The sequence below is a fragment of the Salvelinus fontinalis genome, chromosome 22 (genome assembly GCF_029448725.1).
Source record: "Salvelinus fontinalis isolate EN_2023a chromosome 22, ASM2944872v1, whole genome shotgun sequence".
In the NCBI taxonomy this organism is placed as follows: Eukaryota; Metazoa; Chordata; class Actinopteri; order Salmoniformes; family Salmonidae; genus Salvelinus; species Salvelinus fontinalis.
The window spans coordinates 30367719-30381413 of NC_074686.1; the positions used below are offsets into that span (position 1 = coordinate 30367719).

Genomic DNA, 13695 nt, shown 5'->3' on the forward strand with positions numbered 1-13695 from the left:
ATAATAGAGATGATAGGGGTGATCAGAGACTCAATTTTAGAGATGATAGGGGTGAAAAGATTACAGAGATGTTAGGGGTTACTAGACGTTAAATTGCATAGATGATAGTGGTGATTAGAGCCTAGATTATAGAGATATTAGGGGTGACTAGAGGTTAGATTGTAGAGATGATAGGGGAACTAGAGGTTAGATTATAGAGATGATAGTAGTGATTAGAGACTAGATTATAGAGATGATAGTAGTGATTAGAGACTAGATTATAGAGATGATAGGGGTGACAAGATTACAGAGATGTTACGGGTGACTAGAGGTTAGATTACAGAGATGATAGGGGTTACTAGAGGTTAGATTATAGAGATGATAGGGGTGACTAGAGACTAGATTATAGAGATGATAGGGATGACTAGAGACTAGATTATAGAGATGATAGGGATGACTAGAGACTAGATTATAGAGATGTTAGGGGTGACTAGAGACTAGATTATAGAGATGATAGGGATGACTAGAGACTAGATTATAGGGATGATAGGGGTGAGTAGAGACTAGATTGTAGAGATGTTAGGGGTGATTAGAGACTAGATTATAGAGATGATAGGGGTGACAAGATTACAGAGATGATGGGGTGACTAGAGGTTAGATTACAGAGATCATAGGGGTTACTAGAGGTTAGATCATAGAGATATAGTGGTGACTATAGACTGGATTATAGAGATTTTAGTGGTGATTAGAGACTAGATTATAGAGATGTTAGGGCTGACTAGGGACTCAATTATAGAGATGATAAGGGTGACTTGATTACAGAGATGTTAGGGGTGACAAGAGTTTAGATTGTTGAGATCATGGGGTGGCTGTAGACTAGATTATAGAGATGCTAGTGGTGACAAAATTACAGAGATATTTGTGGTGATTAGAGACTTGATTATATAGATGATAAGGGTGACTAGAGACTAGATTATAGAGATGCTAGTGGTGACAAGATTACAGAGATATTTGTGGTGACTAGAGACTAGATTATAGAGATGATAGGGGTGACTAGAGACTAAATTATATCAAATCAAATCACATTTTATTGGTCACATAAACATGGTTAGCAGATGTTAATGCGACTGTAGAGAAATGCTTGTGCTTCTAGTTCCCGACAGTGCAGTAATATCTAACAAGGAATCGAACAATTCCCCAACAACTACCAAATACACACAAATCTAAAAGGGGTGAATGAGAATATGTACACATCAGTATATGGATGAGCGATGGCTGAGCGGCATAGGCAACGTGCAATATATTGTATAAAATACAGTATATACATGTGATATGAGTAATGTATGATACAGTTGAAGTCAGAAGTTTACATACACCTTAGCCAAATACATTTAAACTCAGTTTTTCACAATTCCTGACATTTAATATTAGTAACATTCCCTGTCTTAGGTCAGTTAGGATCACCACTTTATTTTAAGAATGTGAAATGACAGAATAATAGTAGAGAGAATGATTTATTTCAGCTTTTTTTCTTTCATCACATTCCCAGTGGGTCAGAAATTTACATACACTCCATTAGTATTTGGTAGCATTGCCTTAAATTGTTTAACTTGGGTCAAACATTTTGGCTAACCTTCCACAAGCTTCCCACAATAAGTTGGGTGAATTTTGGCCCATTCCTCCTGACAGAACTGGTGTAACTGAGTCAGGTTTGTAGGCCTCCTTACTCACACACGCTTTTTCAGTTCTGCCCACAAATTTTCAATAGGATTGAGGTCAAGGCTTTGTGATGGCCACTCCAATACCTTGACTTTGTTGTCCTTAAGCCATTTTGCCACAACTTTGGTAGTATGCCTTAGGTCATTGTCCATTTGGAAGACCCATTTGCGACCAAGCTTTAACATCCTGACTGATGTCTTAAGATGTTGCTTCAATATATCCACATACGTTTCCTACCTCATGATGCCATCCATTTTGTGAAGTGCACCAGTCCTTCCTGCAGCAAAGCACCCTCACAACATAATGCTGCCACCCCCGTGCTTCACAGTTGGGATGGTGTTCTTCGGCTTGCAATGCTCCCCCTTTTTCCTCCAAACATAACGATGGTCATGATGGCCAAACAGTTCTATTTTTGTTTCATCAGACCAGAGGACATTTCTCCAAAAAGTACAATATTTGTCCCCATGTGCATGTGCAGTTGCAAACCGTAGTCTGGCTTTTTTTATGGTGGTTTTGGAGCAGTGGCTTCTTCCTTACTGAGGGGCCTTTCAGGTTATGTCGATATAGGACTCGTTTTACTGTGGATATAGATACTTTTGTACCTGTTTCCTCCAGCATCTTCACAAGGTCCATTGCTGTTGTTCTGGGATTGATTTGCACTTTTCGCACCAAAGTACATTCATCTCTTGGAGACAGAACGCGTCTCCTTCCTGAGCGGTATGACGGCTGCGTGGTCCCATGGTGTTTATACTTGCGTACTATTGTTTGTACAGATGAACCTGGTACCTTCAGGCATTTGGAAATTGCTCCCAAGGATGAACCAGACTTGTGGAGGTCTATAATTTTTTTTCTGATGTCTTGGCTGATATCTTTTAATTTTCCCATGATGACAAGCAAAGAGGAACTGAGTTTGAAGGTAGGCCTTGAAATACATCCAGAGCTACACCTCCAATTGACTCAAATTAATTCAATTAGCCTGTCAGAAGCTTCTAAAGCAATGACATCATTTTCGGGAATTTTCCAAGCTGTTTAAAGGCACAGTCAACTTAGTGTATGTAAACTTCTGACCCACTGGAATTGTGATACAATGAATTGTAAGTGAAATAATCTGTCTGTTAACAATTGTTGGAACAATTACTTGTGTCATGCACAAAGTAGATGTCCTAAATTGACTTGCCAAAACTATAGTTTCTTAACAAGAAATGTGTGGAGTGTGGAGTGGTTGAAAAATTTGTTTTAATGACTACAACCTAAGTGTATGTAAACTTCCGACTTCAACTACATGTAAACATTAGAGTGGCATTTTTTAAAGTGGCATTGCTTAAAGTGACTAGTGATCCATTTATTAAAGTGGCCAGTGATTGGATCTCAATGTAGGCAGCAGCCTCTCTTGAGTTAGTGATTGCTGTTTAGCAGTCTGATGCCCTTGAGATAGAAGCTATTTTTCAGTCTCTCGGTCCCAGCTTTGATGCACCCGTACGGACCTTGCCTTCTGGATGGTAGCAGTGTGAACAGGCAGTGGCTCGGGTGGTTGTTGTCCTTGATTTTCTTTTTGGCCTTCCTGTGACATCGGGTGCTGTAGTTGTCATGGAGGGCGGGTAGTTTGCCCCCAGTGATGCGTTGTGCAGACCGCACCACCCTCTGGAGAGCCTTGCGGTTGAGGGCGGTGCAGTTGCCGTACCAGGCTGTGATACAGCCCGACAGGATGCTCTCGATTGTGCATCTGTAAAAGTTTGTCAGGTTTTTGGTTAACAAGCCAAATTTCTTCAGCCTCTTGAGGTTGAAGTGGTGCTGTTGTCTGTGTGGGTGAACCATTTCAGTTTTTCTGTGATGTGTATGCCGAGGAACTTAACTTTCCACATTTTCCACTGCTGTCCCTTCGATGTGGATAGGGGGGTGCTCCCTCTGCTGTTTCCTGAAGTCCACGACTTCAGAAAAGAGATGTTAGGGGTGACTAGAGACTAGATAAAGAGATGTTAGGGGTGATTAGAGACCAATGATAGAGATGATAGGGGTGATTAGAGACTAGATTATAGAGATGATAGGGGTGACTAGAGGTTAGAATATAGAGATGATAGGGGGGAATAGAGGTTAGATTATAGAGATGATAGGTGGGACTAAAGACTAGATTATTGAGATGGTAGGGGTGACTAGAGTTTAGATTATAGAGATGAAAGGGGAGACTAGAGACTAGATAATTGAGACGATAGGGGTGACTAGAGACTAGATTATAGAGATGATAGGGGTGTGTCATGGAGCACATGTCCGTGATTTATGGACAATGAAACAAATGATTGGTTGGAGAAAGACTCGTTATTGTATCTCTTCAAGGTATATCCAAGAATCCTGAAACAAAATAGAATATGTTGGATAGAGTACCGCATTCCATTTGCTAACAATACTTTGACGTAAGGCGCCAAAGTCGAGTGTTTGTTCTGTACGCCAGTTACTAAAGCAATATAACTTGTTAACTTCTTATGGCTGCAGGGGCAGTATTGAGTAGCTTTGATGAAAGGTGCACAGAGGTGCCCAGAGTAAACGGCCTGCTCCTCAGTCATAGTTCCTAATATATGCATAGTATTAGTATTATTGGATAGAAAACACTCTGAAGTTTCTAAAACTGTTTGAATTATGTCTGTGAGTATAACAGAACTCATATGGCAGGCAAAAACCTGAGACAAAAAATCCAAACAGGAAGTGGAAATTCTGAGGCTGGTGGATTTTCAACCAACTTCCCATTAAAATTCCAGCGAGATATGGATGAGTTTTCACTTCCTACGGCTTCCACTAGATGTCAACAGTCTGTAGAACTTTGTCTGAAGACTCTACTGCGAAGGGGGGCCGGATGAGAGGAGAATTAGTCACCACTGCCATGACCTGACCATGCTTTCACCATGCGCGTTCACATGAGAGTGAGCTCCGTTTCATCTCTCATCTGAAGTCAATGTAATTCTCCGGTTGGAACGTTATTCAAGATTTATGTTAACAACATTCTAAAAATTGATTCAATACATCGTTTGACATTTTTCAACTGACTGTTACGGAACTTTTGGACATTTCGTCACGTTTTAGTGAACGCGCTTTGTGACTTTGGAATTGTTTACGAAACGCGCTAACCAAAGTAGCTAATTGGACATAAATAACGGACATTATCGAACAAATCAAGCATTTATTGTGGACCTGGGATTCCTGGGAGTGCATTCTGACGAAGATGATCAAAGGTAAGGGAATATTTATCATGTAATTTCTGGTTTCTGTTGACTCCAACATGGCGGCTAATTTGACTATAGTTCTGAGTGCCGTCTTAGATTATTGCATGGTTTGCTTTTTCCGTAAAGTTTTTTTGAAATCTGACACAACGGTTGCATTAAGGAAAGGTATATCTATAATTCCATGTGTATAACTTGTATTATCATCTACATTTATGATGAGTATTTCTGTTGAATAGATGTGGCTATGCACTATCACTGGGTGTTTTTGGAACTAGTGAACGTAACACGCCAATGTAAACTCAGATTTTTTTATATAAATATGAACTTTATCAAACAAAACATACATGTATTGTGTAACATGAAGTCCTATGAGTGTCATCTGATGAAGATCATCAAAGGTTAGTGATTAATTATATCTCTATTTGTGCTTTTTGTGACTGCTATCTTTGGCTGGAAAAATGGCTGTGCTTATTCTGTGGTTTTGTGGTGACATAACATAATCGTTTGTGGTGCTTTCGCTGAAAGCATATTTGAAATCGGACACTTTGGTAGGATTAACAACAAGATTACCTTTAAAATGGTATAAGGCACATGTATGTCTGAGGAATTTTAATTATGAGATTTCTGTTGTTTTGAATTTGGCACCCTGCACTTTCACTGGCTTTTGTCATATCATCCCGTTACCGGGCTTGCAGCCATAAGTTAACCATGTTTCTACAGTGTATAAAGCTTCCAATTTAAAATGTACATGCTCTAGCAATGTGAAATATATTAGAGGAATAACGATCTAAGTGTTGGTAGAGAATAATCATATAATGTAACCTACCTGATGTGTTTGTTTCCTTGTTGAAGTGCCGGTGTGCATTACACATAGCGCAAATTAGTCTACTAGTCATCAAGGAACATTTATTGGTTGATGGGAATAAACAAAGTGATGAATTATCCTGGGGTGAATTACTTCATGAATGTGTATTGTGAGACTTAAAGAAGAAGTTATGGCACAAGTTATTGTTGTGTGTGTTTATGTAAAACTGTTGTTTATGATATACTGTATGTCCATGGGAAATTACACATTTATGGTAGAAATGTGTTTTGGGGCTATCGTGATGGAACATTCCTAGCGGAAGGGAGTTCCTGTAAAGAGTTCTTAGGTCCTCAGTTGACCTTTGCCTGGGGGATGGCAGGCTGAGCAGGCAACATGTTGGCTAGAGTTATACCTGAGTTTGGTTATAGGCAAAGAGTTGTTGCCGGGATAGTTTAAACTGAGAATATCTTTGATTTATTCAAGTCTTTGTCAACGTCCTTTTTGTTACCTTCTGTACAAAGTTTATGGTCAATTCGTCCTGCACCTATTGTCAATAAAACTTCTATGAGAAGTGAGCACCAGAACATCCTGTCTGTCTCCTCACTGTCCGATCCGCCGCCTTGGTTTCTGCTTCACAGGGTGACTAGGTTATAGATGATGAGGGTAACTATAGATTATATTATAGAGATGATAGAGGTGACTAGAGACTAGATTATAGAGATGATGGGGTGACAGACTAGATTATAGAGATGGTAGGGGTGACTAGAGACTAGATTATAGAGATGATAGGGGTGACTAGAGACTTGATTATAGAGATGATAAGGGTGTCTAGAGACTATATTATAGAGATGATAGGGGTGACTAGAGACTAGATTATAGAGATGGTAGGGTTTACTAGTGGCTAGATTATGGAGATGATACGGGTGGCTAGAAGTCCTCTTGACCAATGGTCTCTGTAGGAATGATGAGTTGGGTTAAAAGCGTTTGAAGGCATTCAGTTGTGCAACTGACTAGGTATCCCCCTTTACTTTCCCTTTCCCTTTCCCTTTCTGCACCTGGGTTCACCTGAGTTTTGATCTTGGATCAATTTGACCTTTTAGATCATAATGAATATGATTGTATGGACAGGGGGGGACCTGGTCCTAGATCTGCAGCACAGGGGCCGTATGTATCAAACACATCAATCTAGGATCAGGTTTTCCCTGTGCATGTCATTTATATCAGTGTGATCTAAAAGGCAGAACTGATCATAGATCAGTACTCCTACTCTGAGATGTTTTTGCAAATGGGCCCTGATCTGACCAGTGACACTTTACAACTACGATTAGATTATTATGGCTGGTGATGCAGCAAGCTTCCTAATGAGGTCATCCTTCATCGGCTCGGTTGAGGCCAGATGTCTGTGAAAGCTCTGCTGGGTTTTATGTAACCGTTGATTAGCTGCTGGGGTAGGACAGGTTGCTGGGTTAGCGTACTCCCAGAGAGGGAACATCATGCTCTCAGGCATTAATCAACAGGAGATTCAACTCACACTTTCGGGATTACAGCACAAAAGAGTTCCCCTTAAGTCTGGTATAATAAAAACGTATGTGATGCCCATGACTTAAATCTTAAAGTGTTTTTAGCTTTGGTGATGAATTTGTTGAATGACAAGGAGCTGGCTCTCAGCAGTGATGGAAAAAGTACTCAATTGTCATACTTGAGTAAAAGTTAAGATATCTTAATAGAAAATGACTCAAGTAAAAGTGAAAGTCACCCAGTAAAATACTACTTGAGTAAAAGTCTAAAAGTATTTGGTATCAAAAGTAAATATAATTGCTAAAACGTACTTAAGTACAAGTCTAAATCATTTTAACTTCCTTATATTAGGCAAACCAGACATGACAATGTAAAAAAAAAAATCAGATAGCCTAGGGCACGCACCAACACTCAGAAATAATTAACAAATTACAAATACAAATACCAGCAGCATACCACCCTGCATATCACTGCTGGCTTGCTTCTGAAGCTAAGCAGGGTTGGTCCTGGTCAGTCCCTGGATGGGATGCTGCTGGAAGTGGTGTTGGAGGGCCAGTAGGAGGCACTCTTTCCTCTGGTCTAAAAAATATCCCAATGCCCAAGGGCAGTGATTGGGGACACTGCCCTGTGTAGGGTGCCGTCTTTCGGATGGGACGTTAAACGGGTGTCCTGACTCTCTGAGGTCATTAAAGATCCCATGGCACTTATCGTAAGAGTAGGGGTGTTAACCCCGGTGTCCTGGCTAAATTCCCAATCTGGCCCTCAAACCATCATGGTCACCTAATAATCCCCAGTTTACAATTGGCTCATTCATCCCCCTCCTCTCCCCTGTAACTATTCCCCAGGTCGTTGCTGCAAATGAGAACGTGTTCTCAGTCAACTTACCTGGTAAAATAACGGTAAAATAAAATAAGCATTTTTGTTTAGTGAGTCTGCCAGATCAGAGGCAGTAGGGATGACCAGGGATGTTCTCTTGATAAGTGTGTTAATTGGACCATTTTCCTGTCAAAATGTAACGACTACTTTTGGGTGGCAGGAAAAATGTATGGAGTAAAAGGTACATTATTTTCTTTAGGAATGTAGTGAATTAAAAGTAAACGTTGCCATAAATTGAAATAGTAAAGTGAAGTACAGATACCCCAAAAGTATTTTTACTTAAGTACTTTACACCACTGGCTCTCAGTGTTATGGAATGGCAAGGAGCTGGCTCTCAGTGTTATGGAATGGCAAGGAGCTGGTTCTCAGTGTATTGGGATGGCAAGGAGCTGGTTCTCAGTGTTATGGAATGACAAGGAGCTGGCTCTCAGTGCTATGGAATGGCAAGGAGCTGGCTCTCAGTGTTATGGAATGGCAAGGAGCTGGCTCTAGGTGTTATGGAATGGCAAGGAGCTGACTCTCAGTGTATTGGGATGGCAAGGAGCTGGTTCTCAGTGTTATGGAATGACAAGGAGCTGGCTCTCAGTGTTATGGAATGGCAAGGCGCTGGCTCTCAGTGTTATGGAATGGCAAGGAGCTGACTCTCAGTGTTATGGAATGGCAAGGAGCTGGTTCTCAGTGTTATGGAATGGCAAGGCGCTGGCTCTCAGTGTTATGGAATGGCAAGGAGCTGGCTCTCAGTGTTATGGAATGGCAAGGAGCTGGTTCTCAGTGTTATGGAATGGCAAGGAGCTGGTTCTCAGCGTTATGGAATGGCAAGGAGCTGGCTCTCAGTGTTATGGAATGGCAAGGAGCTGGCTCTCAGTGTTATGGAATGGCAAGGAGCTGGTTCTCAGTGTTATGGAATGGCAAGGAGCTCTCAGTGTTATGGAATGGCAAGGAGCTGGCTCTCAGTGTTATGGAATGGCAAGGACCTGGCTCTCAGTGTTATGGAATGCAGTAATGCTCAATTGAGTAGTGAGGGGAAACAAAGTAACACTTAAAGGGGCAATCTGCAGTGCAAACAACAGCAAAGCCGCCACCCCACCACTGTTTTGGTAAACCATACATTTGATATGATACTACAATATGATAGCATATATGTTATTGAAATGACAACATATGGGCCTCCCGAGTGGTGCAGCGGTCTACCATACAGTACCAGTGAAAAGTTTGGACACACCTACTCATACTATTTTCTACATTGTAGAATAATAGTGAAGACATCAAAACAATGAAATAACACATGGAATCCTGTACTAACCCGAAAAAGTGTTAAACAAATCAAAAATATTTTATTTTTGAGATTCTTCAAAGTAGCCACCCTTTGCCTTGATGACAGCTTTGGACACACTTGGCATTCTCTCAACCAGCTTCATGAGGTAGTCACCTGGAATGCATTTAAATTAATAGGTGTGCCTTGTTAAAAGTTAATTTGTGGAATTTCTTTCCTTCTTAATGCGTTTGAGCCCATCAGTTGTGTTGTGACAAGGTAGGGGTGGTATACAGACGATAGCCCTATTTGGCAAAATACCAAGTCCATATTATGGCAAGAACAGCTCAAATAAGCAAAGAGAAACAACAGTCCATCATTACATTAAGACATGAAGGTCAGCCAATCCGGAAAATTTCAAGAACTTGCAGTTGCAAAAACCATCAAGCGCTATGATGAAACTGGCTCTGGTGAAGACCGCCACAGGAAAGGAAGACCCAGAGATACCTCTGCTGCAGAGGATAAGTTCATTAGAATTACCAGTCTCAGAAATTGCAGCCCAAATAAATGCTTCATAGAGTTCAAGTAATAGACACATCTCAACATCAACTGTTGGAGACTGTGAATCAGGCTTTCATGGTCAAATTGCTGCACAGAACCACTACTAAAGGACACCAATGAGAAGAAGAAACTTGCTTGGGCCAAGAAACACAAGCAATGGACATTAGACCGGTGGAAATCTGTAATTGGTCTGATGAGTCCAAATTGGAGATTTTTGATTCCAAACGCATTGTATTTGTGAGACACAGAGTAGGTGAACGGGTGATCTCTGCATGTGTGGTTCCCACCGTGAAGCATGGAGGTGGGGACAATGTACTTGTCCTCTTGCTCATTTGTGCACTGGGGCCTTCCTCTCCTCTTTCTATTCTGGTTAGAGACAGTTTGCGCTGTTCTGTGAAGGGAGTAGTACACAGCGTTGTACGAGATCTTCAGGTTCTTGGCAATTTCTCACATGGAATAGCCTTCATTTCCCAGAACAAGATTAGACTGATGAGTTTCAGAAGAAAGTTCTTTGTTTCTGGCCATTTTGAGCCTGGAATCGAACCCACAAATGCTGATGCTCCAGATACTCAACTAGTCTAAAGACCAGTTTTATTGCTTATTTAATCAGAACAACAGTTTTCAACAGTGCTAACATATTTGCAAAAAGGGTTTTCTAATGATCAATTTGCCTTTAAAATTATAAACTTGGATTAGCTAACACAACGTGCTATTGGAACACTTGAGTGATGGTTGCTGATAATGGGCCTCTGTACGCCTATGTAGATATTCCATAAAAAATCTGCCGTTTCCAGCTACAATAGTCATTGCAACATTAACAATGTCTACACTGTATTTCTGATTAATATGATGTTATTTTAATGAACTTTTTTTTGTTGCTTTTCTTTCAAAAATAAGGACATTTCTAAGTGATTCCAAACTCTTGAACGGTAGTGTATTTCTAAATAAATAAATAAAAGGTGTCTGACAGCAAAATTAGATAACACTAAAAGACTAACTATTGACACGACAGTTGATATTACAGTCCAGTCAGCATAGCTATAGCAGCGGCTTCATGTCTAGCCCCTATCACACTGATGGATTCAGCAGCTGCCATTACTCATAGCTATAGCAGCGGCTTCATGTCTAGCCCCTATCACACTGATGGATTCAGCAGCTGCCATTTTACTCATAGCTATAGCAGCGGCTTCATGTCTAGCCCCTATCACACTGATGGATTCAGCAGCTGCCATTTTACTCATAGCTATAGCAGCGGCTTCATGTCTAGCCCCTATCACACTGATGGATTCAGCAGCTGCCATTACTCATAGCTATAGCAGCGGCTTCATGTCTAGCCCCTATCACACTGATGGATTCAGCAGCTGCCATTTTACTCATAGCTCAAATTACACCGCTAACAATTACCATGACATTTTTTTTGCAGGAAAAGTGTCAAAATATTGTGATGAATCTGGTAATTGGGTCCAAAGTCCCTCCATTAATAGGACCTGGTCCAAATGTCTGACGCTCTCCAAGGACAAATTAAAGGTAATTGGAGATTGATTCATTCTCTGTTGATTAATGGTCAAATAGTACGGGTCTGTCTGGGACTGTGAATAAGTCCCATATGGCACCCTATTCCCTATGAAGTGCACTACTTTGGACCAGAACCCTATGGGCCCTGGTCAAAAGTAGTGCACTATTTAATGAATAGGGTGACATTTGGAACACATGCTGGCTTTGCAGGCTGTACTGTTCTTGTGTTTTGTGTTAAATAGTCACTGATCCTCAAGCTGTATTCTACCCATCTTTGTTTATATAGTCACTGATCCTCAAGCTGTATTCTACCCATCTTTGTTTATATAGTCACTGATCCTCAAGCTGTATTCTACCCATCTTTGTTTATATAGTCACTGATACTGTTCCCTATGGACAAATATAAATCCTCAAGCTGTATTCTGTGTGTTTCTTTATGGTGTCTGTCCCGTTACATGTTGTTCTTCCCCAGAAGGTGACTCTCCATGGTCTGCTAGAGCCAGGGTCTGTGGAGCCCACTGTGAAGACTCCAGTCAGCCAGAATGTGACTCCCCATGGTCTGCTAGAGCCAGGGTCTGTGGAGCCCACTGTGGAGACTCTAGTCAGCCAGAATGTGACTCCCCATGGTCTGCTAGAGCCAGGGTCTGTGGAGCCCACTGTGGAGACTCTAGTCAGCCAGAATGTGACTCCCCATGGTCTGCTAGAGCCAGGGTCTGTGGAGCCCACTGTGGAGACTCCAGTCAGCCCCAGGGTCAGTCAGGAGGAGGAGGAGAGGAAGAAGATCATCGACGGTCAATACAAATGCTTTGAGAAGATGAACAGAGACCAGCCGTATAACAAATCAGGTAGTGATGATGTGCACTACTTTAATATTCAGTGTGTGGGATTATTCCAGATTATAAACTGGGTGGATTGAGCCCTGAATGCTGATTGGCTGAAAGCCATGGTATATCAGGCCGTATACCACGGATATGACAAAACATTTATTTTTACTGCTCTAATTATGTTGTTAACCAGTTTATAATAGCAATAAGGCTCTTCGGGGGTTTGTGATACAGTGCATTTGGAAAGTATTCAGACCACTTGATTTTTTCCACATTTTGTTACGAAACAGCCTTATTCTAAAATGTATTCAATATTTATTTTTTTCATCAATTTACACACAACAACTCATAATGGCAAGGCGAAAACAGGTTTTTAGAATTTTTTGCAAATGTATTAAAAATAAAAAACAGAAATACCTCGAAATTGAGCTAAGGTGCAACCTACTTTCATTGATCATCCTTGAGATGTTTCTACAACTTGATTGTAGTCCACCTGTGGTAAATTGAATTGATTGTACATGATTTGAAAAGGCAAACATCTGTCTATATAAGTTCTCACAGTTGACAGTGCATGTCAGAGCAAACACCAAGCCATGAGGTCAAAGGAATTGTCTGTAGAGCTCAAAGACAGGATTGTGTTGAGGCACAGATCAGCGGAAGGGTACCAAAAGATTTCGGCAGAATTGAAGTTCCCCAAGAACACAGTGGCATCCAGCATTATTTAATAAAAAAAGTTTGGAACCACCAAGACTCTTCCTAGAGCTGGCCGCCCGGCCAAACTGAGCAATCGGGGGAGAAGGGCCTTGGTCAGGGAGGTGACAAAGAACCCAATGGTCACTCTGACAGAGCTCCAGAGTTCTTTTGTGGAGATAAGAACAGCCCTTAGCCGTGGTATATTGGCCATATACCACACATCCTCTGGCCTTATTGCTTAAATATAATTTGAATATAATAGAATACTTTCAGTCATTTCAGGGTTACAGCACACAATCAGAAGAACCCATAAAGACAGGTACGATCACAAGTCACAGAGACAAACAATTACACTGTTCAGAATTCGGATAAACATACTATGCCAGTAGACAGACGACAGTGTGGCCAAATGGTTCATGTACAGTTGTTTTCACCCAGCAACGTAGTGTATTTACAATGAGTCTTCATTAGTGTGTTGTGTCTGGTTGTGCGCTGTTGGCGGCACAGGGCTGTACTGTAACCGGACCTGGGATGGCTGGCTGTGCTGGGATGATACACCTGCTGGGACAGTCACCTGGCAGAACTGCCCAAACTATTTCCGTGACTTCGACTCCACAGGTAAGGCCTGGCTATAAGAGGCGTTTGTTAAACTGCAAGAATCAATAAAGTCAAAGTCCTGGTGTGTCTGATTCTCCCATGCTGACTTGTTAACTCTTTGTGATAAATGCATCGCTGTGGAAC

The 13695-nt window shown here is 41.2% G+C and overlaps 1 protein-coding gene across 1 annotated transcript in view; it reads left to right on the forward strand.

Moving 5' to 3' along the window:
- Positions 1-13695, forward strand: part of LOC129820190 (calcitonin gene-related peptide type 1 receptor-like) — a 94546-nt gene that overhangs the window by 46638 nt on the left and 34213 nt on the right. The window contains exons 6-8 of the mRNA XM_055877173.1: positions 11346-11449; positions 11910-12282; positions 13462-13572. Of these exons, the coding sequence (XP_055733148.1) occupies positions 11346-11449; positions 11910-12282; positions 13462-13572 (588 nt within the window). The remainder of the gene's footprint in view (positions 1-11345; positions 11450-11909; positions 12283-13461; positions 13573-13695) is intronic.